The sequence below is a fragment of the Cynocephalus volans genome, chromosome 7, assembly GCF_027409185.1.
Source record: "Cynocephalus volans isolate mCynVol1 chromosome 7, mCynVol1.pri, whole genome shotgun sequence".
Lineage (NCBI taxonomy): Eukaryota > Metazoa > Chordata > Mammalia > Dermoptera > Cynocephalidae > Cynocephalus > Cynocephalus volans.
Window position 1 is genome coordinate 83,279,041 of NC_084466.1, and position 21,412 is coordinate 83,300,452.

Sequence of the window (21,412 nt, forward strand, 5' to 3'; positions counted from 1 at the left end):
TAGGCAGTTTTCATTTTAATCTTTTAAGATGGACTTTGTCTCCATATTTGCAAACATAAGCACCTTTCATGCAACATGTGACAAAATGAATCTTTTATTCTAATCAGTGACATTATATCAGGTCATTTGAGGGCCTTTCATTGTATAAAAATAATCAATAATCATCTAATGACTCAAGTTTCTTCTTTTATCCCAGCATTACTCTTTTACTTCTACAACCACAGTTTAGATTCCAGTTGAAATGTGTCACTCTTCAAAGACAATTTTTGTTTTACCTTCCTTACTACATTTAAAACAAAAGATGGTATAGGGAACACAAATTTATTTGGGAATAGTATTTGTAATTCTGGAACACAAAACTCTAATTGCAGGCAGTAAGCAATCTCAGCGAGTCTGAAGGAGCTACAGCATGCATAATCAACCTGTCACTGAGTAAGTGGATTACTGCTGAAACTAATGTGATCAACATTTCATAAGGTAAGAGATGAACAGAACTGCCTCTTAACCATAAAGCCCCTAAATGACACTTCAGTCAGCTCAGCTCATTTTTTGCTTGTCAGAAGGATTTCCTTAGGTTCTTACATAACAGGAGTGGCAATTTAGATTTGACAACTAAAAGAAAGCATGCATCAAAAATTCCATCATCCTGGTGAGTTTGTAAATCAATCACTTACTCTGATGTAGGAAGTGGGTCTTCTAAGAAATAGGGATCCTGCATAGCCTGTTCTGAGGTAATTCGCTTTATTGGGTCCATGGTAAGCAACTTCTGAAGCTGAAACCATAAATCATAAAAACATTACTGCAGTACTTCCCAGAGTAATTTTTTAGCACATATGTGGGGGGTATATGTTTTTCTGATGAACACCACCAAAATTTGGAGGGTATTGATTCTCCCAAATAAACAACAGCAAACCCTAACTATTAAATGTAATGTAGTAATTCACATTTTAGTCATTCTAATATTCATCATCTCACTTGATTCTTAAACCAACAGTTACTATACTTAATCTTCTGGCTCTAATCCAATAACCTTTCCCCTTATATTATCTAAACTGCTCTATCTATTTTAGAAAAAGACTAAAATTCTTATATAAATATCTTCTCTTCTTTTTCTGTTAAGGGGAAAAACTGTTATAACACAAATAATACAATAGCCATGTGTAGCTATTTAAATTTAGATCCAAATTTATTAAAACCAAATTAAATTTTTAAAAAAATCAACTCCCCAGTCACACCAGGTACACTTCAAGAACTCAAGAGCCACATGTAGCGAGGGGCTACCCTACTGGGGGGTGCACATCATCACAGAAAATTCTACTGCACAGTGCTGTACTAGTCTAAATAACTATGCTGTGGTTATTAGAGACTCTGGAAGTACACTGCTTGCTTCAAGTCCTGACTCAACATTTATTAGTTGAGTGATGTTGGCAAGTTACTTAACCTCTTTGTAGCTCCATTTGTCAAAGAGAAATTAAATGTAGTACCTATTATCACAGGTTTGTTTTTTCTGGATTAAATGAGTTAATATATGGAAAGCAATTATAATGGTGCCTGGTTACAAAGAAAGTACTACATAAGTGTCAGCTATTTTTATTGCTACAATATAGAAAGATTCAATACTTTTTAGTTAAAACACAGTTTACTGAAGGCTTTATGAACTAGAATATTTGATTTTAATATGTAATTTAAGAGATTATCTAAATTGTGGTCTCTTAGTTTATACTTTGATCTAAGGCAGTGGTTTTCAGGCTTTAGTGTGCATCAGAATCACCTGGGGGACTTCTTAAAACAGATTGATGGGCCCTACTCCCAGAGTTTCTAATCAGTAGATCTGGACAGGAGCCCATGAACTTGCATTTCCAACAAGTTCCCAGTCATGCTATTGCTGCTGGACTAGGATGAAAATTTGAAAACCAATGAAATAGACACATTCAGACTTAATGGGAGATGACAAATTTTAGAGGATAAAAGAACATAAAATATTTAAGAATACAGATAAAATGCTGGATGGTGAGATTCAAATTTAAATTTAATGATCTGATATTCCATGGAAGTACTATTTTATTTTTAGGATTGAAACGAAAAACCTGGATTTGCTATTTAAAATACCTCCAAATTTCAGATGGGACCACCCAAGATTACCAACAATTAAGATAAGTCATCATCCAAGTAAAAACAAGCAGATACACTACATGGAAGGTATATCTCTGGAGTTTCAGTGGTGATGGTAGTGAGTCACCTCAGACTATAATGAGTAGCAGGGAATTAATTGGGGGTGGATGGGTAAGAAGAGCTCCCCTAAATCCTGCCTTTTAGTCTACCACCACTATCATTTTCTTAGAGTAAATAAGTCCATAATTTTGAAGGATCTAACTTAACCTTCTAATTAGGGTCCTGTTGTAACTACACCATAATAAATTATTATTTGCATAACACACTGCACAATAATAAGATAGGTTAAGCACTGCTTTTTAAATTGCTGACAAGATATGAAATATGTATATAAAATATGACATGATGTAACAATAAGTAGAAGACACAGAAGCAGAAGCAGTAGAGGAAGATTAAAAAGCAGAAACAGAAGCAGGAAAAGAAGAAATGTTTGCCAAGTGGCCTGTCTGCAGTAAAAGAAAGTTGAACCCTTTCAAGATAAAAGAATTCCCATTTAAGAATACTTGGGAATAAGGATTTAAAAGAATTTTAAGTCAAGCAAAATATAACCTGCTTCCCCAAATTCCCCTTTCATATGTTATAAACCTTTTTGAAAACATAAAACTGAAAAACGTTTTTAATTATTATAGCATAAAAATGGAAATTTTATTGTAAAAAAATTTAAGTTGGCAAAAATTGAATATTATCTCATCATAAATTACATGAATTCATTTAGATTCTAGGTCAAATCATTTTTCCATTATATGGTAACAAATACTGCATTTCTCACAGTCTTCCAGAAGAAGCAAATAATGTATACTCTCATTGAAGGACTTCTAATTCTCAAGTTTATAAGAGGTATCTTGGGAGTTCAAAATTTTGTAAACAATCTTTCAAAGAGCTGAAATATAAAATAATCTGTAGAAATTATTTCTGAAAGATGAGATTGTTTTCTCTTTAACACTTCTCGGAAATTTTTAAAAATTTTAAATAACTGATGAAAAACAATAAATGTACAGTAGTCCCCTCTTATCCAACGGAGGATACATTCCAAGACCCCCAGTGGATGCCTGAAACTGCGGACAGTTCTGAACCCTCTATACATAATATATTTTCCTATAATGCATACTCTGATAAAGTTTAATTTCTAAATCAGGCACAGTAAGAGATTAACGACAATAATCATGAAACAATTATTACAATATACTGTAAGGAAAGTTCTGCGAATATGGTCTCTCAAAATATCTTACTGTACTATACTCACCTATTTTCAGACCTTGACTGACTGAGGGTATTAAAACCACAGAAAGTGAAATCACAGATCGGGGTGTGGACTACTGTAATTTAAAAAATGTTCTTGACAGACTTGTTACAGTTACTACCTTTAGAAAATCTAATGTGACCCAACAGTCTGTCAAACCATGATATGGTTTGGAGAAGCAAATATTTTGATGTCTTTACTAGTAAGCACCAACACAATCTCTGCATTTACCATTAAAGTATTCTAAGAGTGCTAAATAATCATATAAACTGAACCAAAAAAAACTCAAGTTGTGCTAGTCGATTAGGAAAAAAATGCATTTCATTAGTACTGTTATCTAAAGCTTACCAAGTGGAATGCTTTACTATCTGGTTTAACTTTATGTTTTTCCATATACTTGATAAGGCTGCAGTTGGTATACCTGAAAGAGAAATACTATGAAATGTCTACATTAGATTTGAGGTTAATTTTACATTGGTTAAAGTCCTTCTGAACAGAATTATTTTGATCATAACCAATATAAGATATATATTGAAGATGCTATGATCAGCATAAAAAAGAGCAGCATTAAATCAATTTTATACTTCATTTAATATTCATGCTAGTCATTTTTGAATAGATACCAATGATTAAATGCAAGACAATTTCATGAATAACATATACTCAATAGCTTTTTTCACATGAATTATATCTTAACCATTATTGTAAATAATACCTGGATCAAAAATTTAACTCAGTCTTACCAGCAAGTTTAAAATACATCTGTTATAGGTCTAATTAACTAGACTCTCCCAATTCCTAGTCTTACATTGTAAGTAAGTGAAATATTAATTCTTTTCTATTAAAACTTGCTTAAAATTATTACACAACCTAGGTAGGCAGGCAAGTGGCTATTAGTAAGGTTTGTCTATTTTAGTCTCTTATTTCTTCAGCTATAATACTTCCCACTAATGTCTAGCTCCCAGAAAGTAGTAAATATGGAAAGAAATGAATTGATTTTTTTCCTCAAATCCAAATTGGCTGCTAATATTAGTCATTTTTTTTATATCATCATTTAAGCATCTTAAGAAATGAGGTGTGATCATGAAAAATATTTATTAGAATAAATAAGTAAAATTACTTATTAGAGTAATCTTATATTGAGTCTTCTATTATGCTGAATATTCAATCTTGTACTGAGTATTCTGGAAAAGCAAAAATCAACAAAGGGTCTATTTTCTTTCCAACTTACGTATTTCTTCTGAAATCTTTCATTAATGTTGAATGTTCAGGCATCTTTTTAATATCTTCCCAATCTTTATCTGTGAAATACATTGATAAATTTTTATGTTGCCTAGGTTCCTATTCTCAAGAATTTTAACAAAGGTTACCTCCATTTTCATTGTATTTCCTACACTTTGAATCTCTATGAAAGCTCAGACTTCAAATAAATGCTCAGCTACAGTAAACATATGGAACTGTAAATACAATTCCTTGTCTCTTGTATAGCTTTAGATATCTCTGTTTATCTTTTTAATTTTAAATTGCCTACTTTTTAAATGTTTTAGTATAAGCTGCCTCAATTAACTATTACTACAGGGGAATAAGTTATAAATAATTATTTCTATTTCTATTACTAAATAGTCCTATTTCTATGAATAAAACCAGTTATTTTCCTTGTTCCATGAAATTTCATGGTTAAATCAGTAACTAATCTCTTCAATGAGAAATATAAGGTCTTTCCCCTCAATGGCATTAAGATATACTTTTTTTACAATATGGCCCTCCTACCTTATTCAATACATTTCTTTACATGAGCAATCAATGTAAGCAGTAATAACTGTCTGCAGTAGAATAGGGTGGAATCTAACTAGTGTATTAATAAGTCTGGTACCTTGGCTAGTTTCAATAACATTACCCAAAACAACCCCAGCTACTAAATATGTTAAGTACAAAATGTTTGTTAGTTTTGCAGGCATTCTGGTTGCTCAAACAATATTTGCTAGATAACTTGTTTTCTCCATCACTATTGATGGGCTTTTACTGAGAGTATACTAGCTGCACAACACTGTGACAGGTAGCTTAACAGCACCTTTAGCTTTTAAATGGCCTTCAGAGGTTTGCTTCTTTGAACTTACTTGTAATAACATTTGCATCCTATCCTCCACAGACTTTACATATTGTAAACTGAATGTATACTTACACTTCTAAATTTCTGTCACCTTCTCAAGCTAGGAATCCTGAGATAATCTTTTAGTCTTCTCTGTTATACACTTACTACAAAAATTTCATGTTTGACCTTTATTCGCCACCGTTATTATTATCACTTTATGCCTGCAGTACTGCTACAGCAAGTGGCTGGTTTCCCTGACTTCAATTACCTCTCCTTAATTGATTTTTATCTACCACTGTCACACTATTCTTTCTAAAATTAACATAAATCATGTCTCTAGTACTTATCATGGATTCTCATTCTTTAGCATATCAAATTTGAACTCCATTGCCTGCTTTTCAAGGTTCCTTATAAATTGGTCCTACACTAACTTAACTACACGTCAAGAATCATCTTTGATAGAGTCATCTTTGATAGAGGTCCTCACCACTCCCACTCCTCATAAGCCATGTTCCCTTCCCTGTGGGCATCAGAAGTGGCAAGAAAAGTCCAATCCTCTCTATCTACTCAAACCATACCTATTTTTAAAACATTCTACCTATTTTTTAAACATTCTACACGTGTACAGTGTAAACTCCAAGAGGGCAACAATCATGTCTCGCATATATCATCAATATTTTTTAGTTAGAACAGTTCCTGGCACATGGCAGGTATTCAATAAAAATTTAGTGAATAAGTAAAATTCCCATCACAACAAAGTGGTCTTCCCAAAACTGGTCAACAGTTTTGGGAAAAGGTAATTATCTGTGTGATTCTGCATTTACTGATAATTAACACCCTTACAAGGGAATGCAGAATTCAAACTCCCAGATATTTCTGTATTAGTCTTGAGTTACAGTAACCAGAGAAATATTCCTAATGAAAAATAATTTCTATTAAGCACTTGACTAACCAAAATTATTTAGGTGTTTTAAACAAATTCTCTGATTCACAGATCCATTATTCTGGACCTCTGGGCAATTTTTGGCGACCGATGAACTATCATTCTGTGGTAATAATTACGGATTGGGATGTAGTTGGAGAGATGTAACATCAGTGATGTGACACCTATAAACTGTCTCCCTGATGCAAAACAGTGGGCCGGCTTGTTGTGGAATACTATACTTTCACCCATATTCTGACTGTTTTAACAGAACACTTTTTTAAAAGACTGTTCTTATTGACAAGGGTTATAGAGCAAAAATGTTATTATTCAATATAATGTGATTCTGCACAGTACCCTAAATAATGTTCAAAATTTATACTCAAATATCAGGTAATGGCAGTATTATATGTGCTGCCAGAAAAAAAATTCCTATTACTGAATTTTACTTATTGTTTCTACTGGTAAGAACTAATGGCACCTTTTTAATACAGATATTGCAAATATTTTATCATTTCAAATATCAAACAACAAAACAAAAAAGCAAAACAAAATGAAACAAAAATACACACCTCAAATTCAGGAAACCCATAAATATTTTCTTACTAATATGTGAACTCTACAAATTTTACTGACTACTTCTACAGATCTTTGATAAATGGAAGTCATAAAAACAAAGAATCAAGAAAGAGTTAAGAGTAGCTTTCATCGGCTGAAAATATACCCCTCTCCAATGAAGATATATTTAAAGTTCAAACAACAGTGATTTAAAAACAAAAACAAAAACATAATGTGTACCTGCAGGAAATCCCATTACATTGAATATTCTGTCCAGCTGGTCATGGTGATAAGGATTACTAGTTTTGATGTCCTCTTGTCGACAGTGAAATATTGGTTCTGACGTTAGTAGTTCTGCAAATATACACCCTATAGCCCAAATATCTTTAAGATAAAAAAATAAAAAAATAAAGAAAAGGAAAAAAAAAGGAAAGGAAAAAAGAAAAAGAAAGGAGGAAAATAAAGTGGTTCTTTCCAAAAGAAAATGCATTTTTATTTTGGTGGGGAGTGTTTTTTCTTACTTTTTTTTCCTAATAAGTCATATTAAATTCCTAAGCAATCATAATTACTAATTATCACAGAACATTGTTCGTAAATATATATTCCCATCCCACCCACCCCAACTTTTCATCCCCTATTATACCTCTATTCCACCCAGTGCCTTCACTCTAAGCCTAATTAAATTTATTAGCTGGAGTTTTAAATGCTCCAAACATTACCTTATCTATGAAATATGTACAAAGCTGCATGTGGAACATGAGAACGACAAACAAACAAAATTAAACAAAAAGTTAACAGAAAACCCAAACAACACTTGAAATTGGGCACTTGCCAAAAATAATCACCACAAATTTTTGTGACAAAATAATTTTTATCTTATCTTGTACATTTTCTTACTAATTTGTAAAGTTTAATAGAGAGCCAGCCAGTTAGCTTGGCTGATTAGAGTATAGCCTTATAACACCAAGGTCATGGGTTTGGATCCCCATACTGGTAAGCTGCCAAAAAAACTAAAACAAAAAATATATAGGAAATGTAAAGTCTAATAATTATCCTCTCGTATTAGCACTAATTAGCAAGGTGCTATTCCAGCAAAGAACAGACAATGCCTGTCCTCAAACATTCTAATGAAACAGCATTTGTACTTTAACAGTTTTTCTTTCAAAGTGTTTCCTATAACAGTGTCAAATTTTACAAATTTAAGTATTTAATAAGAAGGACAAGAAAATAGGGAGCAAAATATTACCTTTAAAATAGGCTATAAATTCAAAGTACTTATTTAAAAAGCCAGGCAAATGTATTTCTCTGTATACAACAAAGTAAATTTCCTCCATTTACAAGACACATGTTTACTTTCATTCATATTAAATTTGTACTCAATAGGACTCTTAGAAGAGGCAAGACCTATATGCCAATTTAGAATTTAAAGCTGAAAATACTCCATATCTACTCTTAATAAACCCTTAAATTGACAATGTTAATTTCCCTACACTAAGTACAATGGTGTGCACACAGCAGACACTCATAAGTGATTTTTGACTGATCCAACAAATACCTGTGGCAAATATATATATATCTGAGGACAAATAAAAATCACTATTTTATTAAAGCTGATTGTTCAGGTATGTTAATAACTGCCACTCAAACAGCATATGAGAAAAAAATGTTATTTATCAAGGAGAATTCCTAAACTCCAAAACTGGAATGTACACATTTAATTTAATGTAAAATTATTACATTTACATTTCAGAGTAACAAGTTAATTATCTATTTACTTCAAGATTCACGAGCAAGTGTTTTAAAAAATGACATCATATTTGCATATCAGAGAACCAGGTCTAGCCCATACCACTGTACGGAAATACAGGCCAAGCTATTTTGTTTTCAGCATCAGAAGGTAAATAGAAAAATTAATGATTATGTGATTATTCTTTTTACATGGGTATCCCCTGTAAATCTGACCTTTGATCATCTTTATCAATGGCCAGATAGGCAAGCTAAGTAGGATCACCAAAAGGGACGATGGTTCATTTTGTATATATAAAACTCTACTTAGAGCATCTCCAAGAGAAACTAACAATTCATCTGATTAGCTACCGAAAATTTCAAAGAAGAAAACAAAATATGCAAAGAAAGATGAAAGTTAAGTAGTTTAGCTATCATTAAAGCTACTTTGATTTTAAAATAAAAAGTCAGGTAAGTAAGAAAAAATAGTTTATTGAATCTTGCTTTAACCCCGCCCTACAACCCTCTTTCTTTATATCTTCTACTATCTCTCACCTTTATCAATTTCACCATTCTTCCTTTCTTTGAAATCCTGATCCACACATTAATCATAAACTTTGAGTCAGCTGATCAGGCTATTACTTCAGACAAATTTTTAATTCTTTGCAAATAAGTCACTTCTTTCTAACTTGCCTATTTTTTTCAGATTGTGCCAAATTCATGGAGAAGTGTTTCCTGCTTACCCACCTGCCTAACTCCTTCCAAAAGACTTTCCAAATAAAAACCATATAAACCCCACCTATTTCTCAAAGTCTGTGATGCTCACATGTAGCTATTGAGCTAAGTAGGCAAAGCAGATAGTACTGGAACACTACATATACTCAAATTTAGTGGTAGGGAGATTTTGTTCAATTATATTTTAATTAATAGGTGTACCAATAGCAAGTTTCTATCTTGATAAACAGGAGTAAGTTCTCATTTTATTTATTATATTTTTCCCACTTAGCAGAATGCCACACATTCAGTGGACATTCAGCTGAGGACAAACACCCGAGTTTAAAAGTCCATACTTTAAACTTTTAAGACTGCTTTAGTGACAATTAATTAGTCATTGTTACCTCTCTTTCAGTCTTCTCCCCAAAGTCAAACAAAAATAAAAAATAAAATACTCAAAACTGAATTTAACTTCGTCCCCAAGATTATAATGTTTATTATTTCCCCTTTATTGTAATGATGTTGTAATGATTCAGCTTGCAGTTCTATCCTACTGGACAAATAACCACCACACTAAAACCCCTTTGTAGTAGAGGGTGGAAACATGTTAATTTGATATGTTCAAACGAGATTTTTCCCTAATGTTCTTTACTCCTTCTTAGTAGCCTTCAGTTTAATGTAATCCACCAAATTCCACTAACAAATTTAACTCTTCTAAATGATGCTGTTAAAATGAACGTATGAATGTATTCAGCAAATTATATGTATGTTCAACTACACAGGTTCTTCTGTCAGCTGCTCACACTACAACTATCACACAGGCAAGTCAAAATGCTAGGAAAGTTCTTGGTAAGTAGCTTTAACAGTGGTGTGGGGAATTTGTTGAGTATCTCACTGAACCTTTAAGCTACCAGCGAAGGTAGTAAGAGGAATGGGACTGTGTGGTGGAGACTGGACTTGGGGAAGAAATTTCATTTTATACTTCCTTATTCTTATTTCTTAAAACATATTAAAAATGGTTTGTGTACAATTTCTCTCTCTCTCAAACAAAAAAGCAATTAGTAAGATATCTACATTATAACTTGTTGAGTCAATGTTTTAATAGAAGAAAAGTGTTCTCCAATATTGATCTTGGCCAAGTCAGGTAAGCACTGGACAGTGGAGAGTGGGCAGGGCTGAGGATCACCACTGCTGAGGAAATGGCACTGACCTTGGTTTCAATCATCTGTACCCAAATTGGTTACCTCTGTGACCTCCTTAACTCAGAAGGAGGTTGTTTTTACATAAAGCCATAGAACTTTTAGAGTTTAAGGAGATCTAAGAAATGACTCAGACTAAATTCTAGTTTTCAGAAAATGAGACTCAAGGACTAATGCCTCGCCTAAACACCCTTCCCCAACCCCCAAGAGTGACAGAGCTAAGACTACAATTCACACTGGTATCTTTGTTACTTCCATTGTTCAAAGAGGACAAAATTATTTTATACATATGTTCATATGGTCTTCTCAACTGGATTATAAACCTCTTACGGGTAAGGCCCATAATTTGTATTCATATTGGTTTCTCCTAAGTTTCAAAAGTTTACACAGTAGTTACCCAATAAATTTTGATGTTGATGAGGAGGAGGAAGAGGGAGAAAAACATGAAGAAAGGCCTTATCTCTCCCAAATTACAAAGCCATTGGAATAACTCTACCCCTCTAATTGCTGGTAGTTTAGCTTTGTGGCACACAGCCTGCATTGAAACTGCTGGACTGTAGAATGTCCTAGTGAATAACAGGTTATACAAATCTTCTTAGTGTTCCCAACAAAGTATAACTTTCTTAGGAAAAACAAGAGAATAATAAATAATGAGCCAGACACACAAGCTTCTGTGATAGTGTATTTTTTACTCAATTTAAATCAGTTAGAAGTCTCAGGTGTTCAGTTAATAGGAGCTAAGATTAGGTAAATATTTCCTTCTTTGTATACAGTCTGTTACTATATCTTACCAAAAGTGACAATGCTTTTAAATATTCATTTTCTAGGTGCAAGAAAATAGCTGTGCATTGTATTAGTTTATATAAACTTCTTAAATGCATTTAGAGTACACTTGCAAAAAAGATATCTAAATGTGTGTTTAGGTAATATCATATTCAAAAACAGGAATAGCTTAAATAATTTTTACTTTTCCTTCTAACTGATTTTTTTAAAAAATAAATATTCTGCTTTGGAATAAGTCCAGATTTACAGAAAATTTGCAATGGTAATACAGAGAATTCTTATGTCTGACTTTTTTTTATTTACATTTATTTTTCTATAAAATAAAATGTGATTTCAATGCTTTGTATGAGGATTAGTGAACATAAAGATTTTTGAAAAAGACATGCTGGATTCAAGATTAACTGGATTCAAGATTAATATGGGAGAATGATTACGAGCATTTCTCCTTTTTCCTTCTCGAGTCTATGTTAAAATGACAGCAAAGTAATAAATCCACAGTAACAAAAAACAGTAGATTTTCATAGATTCACAGATTTATTCAACAAAGAGAACTGAGTTCTCAGAACCAACGGTGAGGTGAGGTCTGTCTGTTTTAGCAGGTTTTGAATACTGTTCTAGGCAATTAAAACAATAAGGTCGGGCCGAGCCCGTGGCGCACTCGGTGGAGTGCTGCGCTGGGAGCGCGGCGACGCTCCCGCCGCGGGTTCGGATCCTATATAGGAATGACCGGTGCACTCACTGGCTGAGTGCCGGTCACGAAAAAACGACAAAAAAAAAAAAAAAAACAATAAGGTCAAAGTGTGATGGGCAGGCAGGGTGCTACTTTAGACTGTGTGATCACTCTGAAGGGCAGCATTCTCACTAAGGTCTGAATGAAAAGAAGAAACTGGCCATGTGAAGACCTGTTTTAGGCAGAGATATATAAAAACATTCTGGAAGATAGAAGGCAGATAAACAGTTCACAGAAGGCCTCAGTCCACAGCATTCTTGTTGAGTAGGAAACAGATTTGTCTTACACAACTCTGGGAAGATGCTGTACTTGCAAATACCAGCTACAAAGTCTGTATTTTAAACAGCTGATCCTCCTCCCCACTCTTCATCATTGCCCTGGAGCTTCCAGGTACATGAAGCGTGGGCCAAAAGTTGGAGGATTCTTCCCTGAAGACTCTGAATGGCCTCAGAGCAAAGACTCGTGTGTTCTGGCATTCAGGGTTTCCCCAGGTAATGGTGGCTCTCTGCTGGAACACCCTAAAGTCACTAGTCTATGAACCTCATGATACAAGTATACAAGTCATGATACGTATACAAGTCCCCAAGTGGCTTTTTGTAACTTGATTCTTAAATATGAAGAGACAATCAAGGGTCACCAAACAGTTGAAGAATGCTTGGAGAGGAGAGATATCAAGACATATAAATGAAAAGAATGCCTATGAAGAAAGCACTGATAATTATTCTGAGAATACTGCAAATTACCAACCAACCAAAAAACAAACAAGCACTGTTATCACTATACTCGCAGATATTTGAGGAGCTTTTCTTTCCATAAAACAAGATGCCATGAAAAAGTAGCAATCAGAAATAAGAAATAGTTCACGGAAATAAAGACAAAGACAAAAATTTGAGAAGAAAAATGGTATAAAGGATCAATCCAAGAAGCCCAACATCTGACTACACTGAGAAAGAGAAATAGAAAACACTGAGGAGGGAATTAAAGGACTATATGAGAGAATTTTCCAGATACAAGATATGAACTTCAGATAGAATGTGCCCACCAAGTGGCCGGAATATCATTGTGAAATGTAAGATGAGAAATCCTATTTATTTCCAGAAAGAAAAAACCCCAGGTGATCCACCAATGACTAAGAGCAAGATTGGCATGAGACTTCATTAGCAACACTGACTGCTAGAAAACAATGGAGGAGAATCATCGAAGTTCTAAGGGAAAATTATTTTGTGCCTAGAATTTTAAGCCCTGCCAAAATATCAAGTATGATAAAGGCATTTTTCAGAAATACAAGAACTAGAAAATTTACCCCAAGATACCTTCCAAAGGAAGCTACATGAAAATATCCTGTAGAAGAATAAGGGATGAGATCATGGGATCCAGAAAGCAATAGATTCAATCCAGAGGAATAAACAAGAGAAAAGCCAGGACGAAACTGTATAGAGAGTTTGGAGACCAACCAATTCAGAATAGAAGACTCCAGGATGGAATTATCCAGTAAAAGAAAAGTGAGTTTACTACCATTCTGTAGAATATAGAGCAAGTTAAGGAGGCAATAAAGACACACAATAAAGGAAAAAGAAAGGTAAAGAAGCACATAAGAAAAAACTACTTGATAAAATTCAAGCACATAAAATGGAGAATAAAAAAGCTATGGTATAAGAACAGTAGCAGTTGAACATTAAATTCATTACAACACATAACAACTGTGGGTATTATTAGCAAACAGAGGAAAATGTAAACACTGACAAAGTTATAGTTACGATTATGATATTACTAATACACCTTATAAATTGAGAGGCTGATGGAGTAAGAAGTATAAGAGCACTAAATTCCTAATTCTTCATAATAAGAAGGTAATCAATACTATCAAAAACGGAAAAGTGGATTAAAATGTCCTAACATCCTAAATATTTTTTCATAATCTTTTTCCTTTTAATTTTAGGGAGATCTTTTAGAAGCTAATATTTCTTTTGGTAAAAGACACATTTGTTTGAAGTTCAAGAATTTCAAAATTTTACTTTCATTTCTCTTTTCAAGTAAAATTAAATGTAAAACTTTTACTTAAAATAGACTACACAGTACGATCCCATTTATTTAAGAAATTTCTGAATATCTGGCAGAAAGAGATGTATGGAATGATATACCCCAAATGTTAATGATAGTATTTCTAGGTACTGGAATTTTGGATTAGTTTTTGCTCTTACTTTTAATATTTAAAATATTTTTAAATATTTTAAAATTTATATATGTATCCTTCACAGAAACTTTTAAAAAGTCATGGAATTTTAATGAGTTCTACTCACCAATAGCTTTGGTATAATGTCTTGCTCCAAGAAGTAGCTCCGGGGCTCGGTACCAGAATGTTACAACCACTGGATCCAAATCTGCTAAAGGCTTCAAAGGTGAATTAAATAATCGGGCAAAGCCCATATCAGCTGTAAAATAAAAATAAATAAACAATGTTAAGTATATAGCTATAAGTCTACCTTGATTATTCTAATTTTACCACTGTTATTTAATAAGATATAAAAAAAATGTGTTGAATTCTGGGGGGGGGACTCACAAAACATCTTACCCATTTTACAAGTCTAAATATAAAACAAATGTGACATTTTCATTCCCTTTGAACTATGGTCATCCAGCTCTTCAACTGGGTTATAGACAAGTTCTGCTGCCTGAGGTCAAGGGGGACCTTACTCTTCTGAGAAGATTTCTTTCCATCTGTCACACCACCATTGGGGACAGGGTTGTTTTAGCTGCATTTCCATTCTTTGTACTGGTCACAAGCACCAAGAAACTGGATCAGTTAGAATAAGACTTTCCATTATTTGCATCAAAAAACCTGTTCACTGGTGTAGTTAATCAGAGGTTCACTATACAGTATTTTAACACCACTATTTCCCCCATTTATTTGGGCTGAATTTCACTAACTTAATTTTAAAGAATCATAGTAATTTTTAAGCTGGAAAAGACTTTTTAAAGGTCATTTAATTCAATTACCTCCCTTTCCAAATGAGGAAACTGAGGCTCAAGAAGTTCAATGATTTAACAAAGGTCATAAACTCATACCTCAGAGCTGGAACTGAGCTTATATACAATTCATGGCATTTAACACAGTTTAACATGTAATGTAGATATTTGGGCATGGCTGTTTATCCTACTGAACTGTAACCTTCTTAAAGGCAAAAATTGTAGCTTTTTCATACCGTACAGTGTCATTACATATAGCTTTTGTTTAACACATGCTGAGTGGTCACTAACATACCATCTATTCAAAACTTCAAAATTCACCCACTATTTGATAAGTTTAGTTCTACTCTCTTAATACACATTTTTTAATGAGGCAGTCTCTAATTAATCAACTTAATTACAGAGGTTAAAAAAAAAAAACCAATAAAATTTGGCAGAGATTTAAAACCATGGGTCAGATTACTAAATACTGATTTGAAGAACTAATATTTCCTAAATGTGACTGCTTTAAGACATAGTGTCACCCAAACCTGCCAACATCATACATTACATAGAAGTATAATTTCAAACTATATTTTAATGAATTATACAAATTTTCCCAAAATCACATAGTAAAGAATACATTTGCAACTATTGTTTGGCTAGGTCTTTTCCATTTTGCATGTTTGAACTTGCATTTGAATTTGATGCCACCAAATGAGATTGAACAGACTTCATTAAAAGCACATGGAAAGGCTTAACAGGTATTTATCTGATGGCACAAGAATGAGTACTGACAGGGCCTAGTTCTCAAAGAAAGCCAACGGCTGGGAGTACACTGAGGTGCATCAAATGTTCTCACAACTAGATATTTGCAAAGTTTATATTATAAAAGAGTATTGCAAGAGTCTAATTAAAAGTGGAAAGTGAGATTTGGGGGATTTATAAAGGAGGATAGGGAAGAAGGGCTAAGAATACCCAAGTTTTTCTTTGTTGGTGAAACACTACAAATCAGCTGATACTTCTAATTCATATTAAATCTTGCAATCAGAAATTACTGTTAACTTGGTTATATACTTCCACGATCCTGCTGCTGCCTTTAAATTAATATAATTTAGTTACAACACTTCTTCTACCTGCACACAAAACAAACTAAAAATATGTGACAAACACGACTTGGAAATGACAATGAAAAAAATAACCAGTTAGGATAAATAAATTTAGCTCTATCCTTACAGATTATCAGACCAAAAATGGGTAAACTTTTGCTTGGATATAAGAGAAAATAGAGCAATACCTTTAACTGTTTTCCCATTAGGCAAAGGAGTACTACAAGACAGTCTCATTAGAACTTTAAGGTTCTGTACCTATCTGGCCTCATTGTTTTCCCTAGAGTTTGTAACTCCTAATCTAAATGAGGTCAAAAGAGGCATAAGTTCTCATCATCTGGCTCAGCTGGACAGGACTGATGATAGAATTATTAGTGTGCTGTATGCCCTTGCGACTAAAGGTGAGGCTGGCCTCTAACAGGGATAGAAGCCACTCACCTCTATAGGCTATTTTTAATGAAGACAGAAGTTTCTAGGAATTTCGCACAGCTTGTTTCATAATCAGAACACCTCAGCCTCTAAAAATTGTCTGACACCTTTCAGGAGTGTGAAACATTTTCACTTTCACGTACACTCTTTAGAAACGGCTTCGATCAGATGGAGCTATATGAATATATGCATACTATTACATTAAAAATGAGAAGTGACATAGCTGCCTGCAAAAGTTGTAAAAAGAGTGCTACACTGTGACTTATCAAAGATATAACATACCAATTTTTACTCTTCCTCGCTCAGGACCTTCACCCATAACTAAAATATTAGCAGGTTTCTGTGGAAACAAAATAGTGTTTTTTTTCAGTAGACAGTAGTGGTTTCTTTTAAATAGACAATAAGCCAATATAACATAAATCCACCTTTTCAAAAAACCTCATTTACTCAAAAATTAAAACCAAATACAGAAGTCACCAAAGAAACTGTATGTGTGTACAGGCAAAGCAGTATGCAAATTTCACGAAGGCCCAAATATATATGGCAGTGCTTTTCTCAACAGAGTAAAGGCTTTTCTTAGCCCTTTTATCAGTCTGTTTTCACTACTGTGGAGCATCTTACAGAAAGCTATAATGTTATGGTTTCTTCTCACTCTCCCAATTATATAAAATACTTTTTCAATTATAAAAAAATGTCCTGAGTTGTTAAGGAAAAATGAATCTGCAAAGACAATTTAATACAAAGTAGCAAATTAATTACAGGCAAGGAGTGACTTGATATCCTTTTTTAGGCAACAACAACAAGGTATGCACCTATGTTTAAATAATTACAGAGAAATTTAATGAAGTCTTTTCTAAACAAGTTAGTAAAGGAATAGGAATTTTTCATGACAAAAACAGTTTTGAGGTCTTTATTTTTAAATAAAAAAGGAAGCTAAAATTTAAAGTGAGATTTTACAAAAGCAGTTTTTCAAACAGTTTAAAAATCGCAAAAAAAATACCAAACTGTCATCTACAATCTGTTACAGTGGTATCTACTACACTCCCTCTTCAAGAAGGAGGAGGAGGAGAGAGGAAGTGGGGGGGGGGGGAGACAGAGGTCGAGACAGGGGAGGAAATAAGCAACTGGTTTTCTCCCCAAACCTTACTCACCCTGCTATCCTGCTATCGACTTGATCCGACTTTAATTCTACCACTCTGCTAAATTACAGTAAAACTAGATTAGAAAGCCTCTTCAAATATTGATCAAAGCAACCTTAAAATCAAATTAAAGATTTTAATGAGGGCTGTTTTATAGTGGTAACCATTTCACAGGCTTCCCTAACTATATTTAGTGATGGTCTCCATACTATTATTGCTAACATGTAATTTGTAGAATATTATTCTACCAACTACCAAAGATCAAAATTATTTTTTTTTCCCAGCAAACAAAAAAAGAAGATATGCTGAAATGGCAGCATATACATTTCAGAGGTTGAAAATTCCTACAGTTTTAAAGGCAAGGAAACTAGGTACCAGAGATTAAATGACTTGCACTAAGTATAATCAGCAAAATTGGGGTAGCAGCAGAACCTACCCTCTCTCTGAACAGTCTAGCGCTCCCTACCTATCATTCTGAAAGTAATTTTATGTAGCAATTTTAAAAATTAATGTGTATTGCTATAATAATAATAATAAATAATAATGTTTTACTCAAGAAGAAGATTTCAGAACCTCTTTCATCACTACACATACACTCCTGACCACTGCGGTGATAGGCTAAGTACCAAAAGTTAAGTATAGCTCTAACAATATTCCCTGTGAGGTAAAATAAAATTGCTTTCAAGCACCATGTTAATCAATCAACATTGGGTTAGTTTCTGCAGCCTCTTAGGGCCCCGCCTACTTAAAAATGAAGCCAGATTTCTCAGATAGTATAAAACGTTGAAGGGGAGGAGGGCTTTCCAAGTGGAATCAGGCAGCGTTTTTATTCTGGCTAAGGGGAAAGCCTTGCTCTCAACTCACAATGTGGGCTCAGGAACTTTCATGTTTATGCTAGAACTCTCGTCTCATGGTTCTTTAGAACAGGACTCACTAAATACCTCTTGAATGCATTCCCTACTCTCTAAGCCCATTTAGAATCTCTTCCCATTAAACCCATCTTCTCTACCACTGACAGAGTTATCTTTCTAAAGACAAATCTGATTATGTCACTCCCATGCTTAGAACCTTACTCAGTAACATGAAAAATTATTATAAGAAGATTACGTAAAAGTAGAATACAAAACGATATATAGATTTTGATTAAAACTAGGCCCAAAAAAGTTCCTATAATAAGGAACGGAAGAACAAAAACGTTAGAGTGACAGAGGTATGGATGAACCTTTTTAAAAATTTCTTTAAATGCTTTTGCTATGTTTTATTACTATTATTAAAATATTATTTCAAATCTGATTGGTCTCTCCCCACCGCTGAATAAAATCCAGTCCTTGCAATGGGTCTCCTCTATCTCCAGCCCTACCTTTCCCTGCTCCACGCTGTTCCTGTCATACATATCATTTTTAGCATTCTTTGACCAGACCCTATCCTTTCACAACCATGTCATTGCTATGCCATTATTTCTGCCCCAAAGGACCTCTCCTCTGTGCTCCTTGGCAAAATTTGACCTACTCTCCATAATGACAGAATACATGAAAATATTCTGAATATAAGAAATTCAAACTATAAAGTAGCATACAGTTAAAAGTTAAAGATCTTTGGGCCGACCCCGTGGCGCACTCGGGAGAGTGCGGTGCTGGGAGCGCAGCAGCACTCCCGCCGCGGGTTCGGATCCTATATAAGGATGGCCAGTGCGCTCACTGGCTGAGCGCAGTGCGGCCGGTCACAAAAAAGACAAAAAAAAAAAAAAAAAAAAAAAGTTAAAGATCTTTTCAGCACCCATCTCTCTTCCATCTCATCCCAAATCCTACTACCTTCTCCACAGGTACAAGATAATTAACTGGTTTGCTGTGACTGATCTTTCTAGCACTGGAGTGTCCCATCCTAAAAGATTATATCCATATCTGGTAACAGCACAATGCATACATGGACGTAACTCTCCTTCTTCTAGAGGAAGTGGAAAAGATCTTGCTCTCTCGCTCTCTTCTTAAACACTTTCTTACTCATTCAGCAGCTGGAATCAGATCTGACAAGCCTTGGCACTAGGCAAAGGGGAGAAACCCTCTCTTGCTTATCATTTCAGGTTTCTTTTATTCTAGATTTACTAGACTGGTCAAGTTCCAAACCTGGGCTTAAGCTTTGGTAGAGAAAACTGTTTAGTTTCTCTGTCAAAGTCTGGCCTAGTATTACGGCTTGGGCCCAAGCTCCAGTTAATAATTAAAATTTACTTTGCTAGGCAACTTGTCGCCTATTGCACAATCTGGGTCTTGTGGCTGAAAAGACACCTTACTAACACCTCACTTTTATCCTAACAGTACCTCTACACTTAAGTGAATTCAGATTTAGCTAGATATTCATAAAAGAGAATGGACTTAAGTGATGTTTTAATAACACTACTGGTATTTATAAACAGTGGGTCCCTCCTCATGTCATTTACCATTACCATAATTTGGGTATAAACTATGTTCACTTTTTTGGTAAACTGGGTTAAATTCATAATAATGAAAGAAATGCCCCAGGGCATGGTAGTCTAATTTAGTAGACAAATCTAACTCTAAATCTCTTCTTTTCTGAATTCAATATAAAGGAAATCTCAAGAGAAAACTATAGGTAAGGCCCTAATAATCATGACTACTCTTGTGAGTCTTTCTGTTTGTTGCTTAATCAGTATTAAGAAAGGCTTCAAAAGACTTGATGAATAATTTTTGTTTTAGTACTTAATGTCATGTTGAAACAATGTTCTACTCTCCAAGAAAACTAATTTCTTGATCTGGATTTTTTTCTTTTTTTTTTTTTTTTCTTTTATTTCTTTGTCTAACAGGAGCAGAATTTGGTAGCAGTTTTTAGCTCTAGAGCCAAAACTTCCAAGTAGTTGGTAGTAATACATGAAATGACTGGTTAAAACCATAACTTTGGTAAATAATCTCATCTTTTATATGCTATAAAATATAATCACCTTGAAAGTAAATATAGAACGTTGCTGGTGACAATCTGATGAGGCATATACTCCATTAAACTGTATTTGCTGCCATGGAGATCAGAAGTCCAACATGACTTAAAAGTATTATAATGTCATGGTAACATCTTCAAGTACAGCTATGCTCTGAACAGAAATGGTTATAGAACATCTCCTACTGCCTGTTGAATAATATAAATTAATGAGATACACTATTGGTTGAAGCTATGGTATCCTCATTTTTATTCTTGTTTTCTTTCATTATTATGAATTTAACCCAATTTATAAAAAAGTGTACACTGTACACAGTTTATATTCAAATCTGAAAATCACTGTAACTCCAAACATTATTCTAAACAATGTTAATTTATATAGTTGGTAGTTCAGTAAAGTAATAAAGTGAGTAATATAGTCTTGTGTTCTGTCTTTCCAAGTATTATCTCCTTGATAAATCTAGACATTTGTATATTCCTTTTACTAACTATACTGTATTTCTCTATTAATAGACAGTTGTGCCATGCCTTACCCCCCACTTTTGGCACTAACCCTAGTGATGCTCCCACTGACATTGTTTGTAACATTATACCGCCCCTACCCCCACCCCAAAGCCCTGACACATACAAGGGCTCTTCAAAAAGTTCGTGGAAAAATATAATTAAAAGATAATACAAATCTCTCCATGAACTTTCCGAAGTACCCTC

General features: G+C 33.9%; 1 protein-coding gene across 6 annotated transcripts in view; it reads right to left on the minus strand.

Moving 5' to 3' along the window:
* The window catches only part of CDK8 (cyclin dependent kinase 8), a 136,964-nt gene that overhangs the window by 3,919 nt on the left and 111,633 nt on the right, over window positions 1-21,412 (minus strand). For 5 of the 6 annotated variants that reach the window (XM_063102045.1, XM_063102042.1, XM_063102041.1 and 2 more), the window contains exons 5-10: window positions 16,902-16,959; window positions 14,436-14,567; window positions 7,225-7,368; window positions 4,644-4,713; window positions 3,761-3,833; window positions 675-772 (exon numbers count right to left, since the gene is read on the minus strand). In XM_063102045.1, coding sequence (XP_062958115.1) covers window positions 675-772; window positions 3,761-3,833; window positions 4,644-4,713; window positions 7,225-7,368; window positions 14,436-14,567; window positions 16,902-16,959 — 575 coding nt within the window. The remainder of the gene's footprint in view (window positions 1-674; window positions 773-3,760; window positions 3,834-4,643; window positions 4,714-7,224; window positions 7,369-14,435; window positions 14,568-16,901; window positions 16,960-21,412) is intronic. The other variant, XM_063102046.1, reaches the window with a different exon arrangement.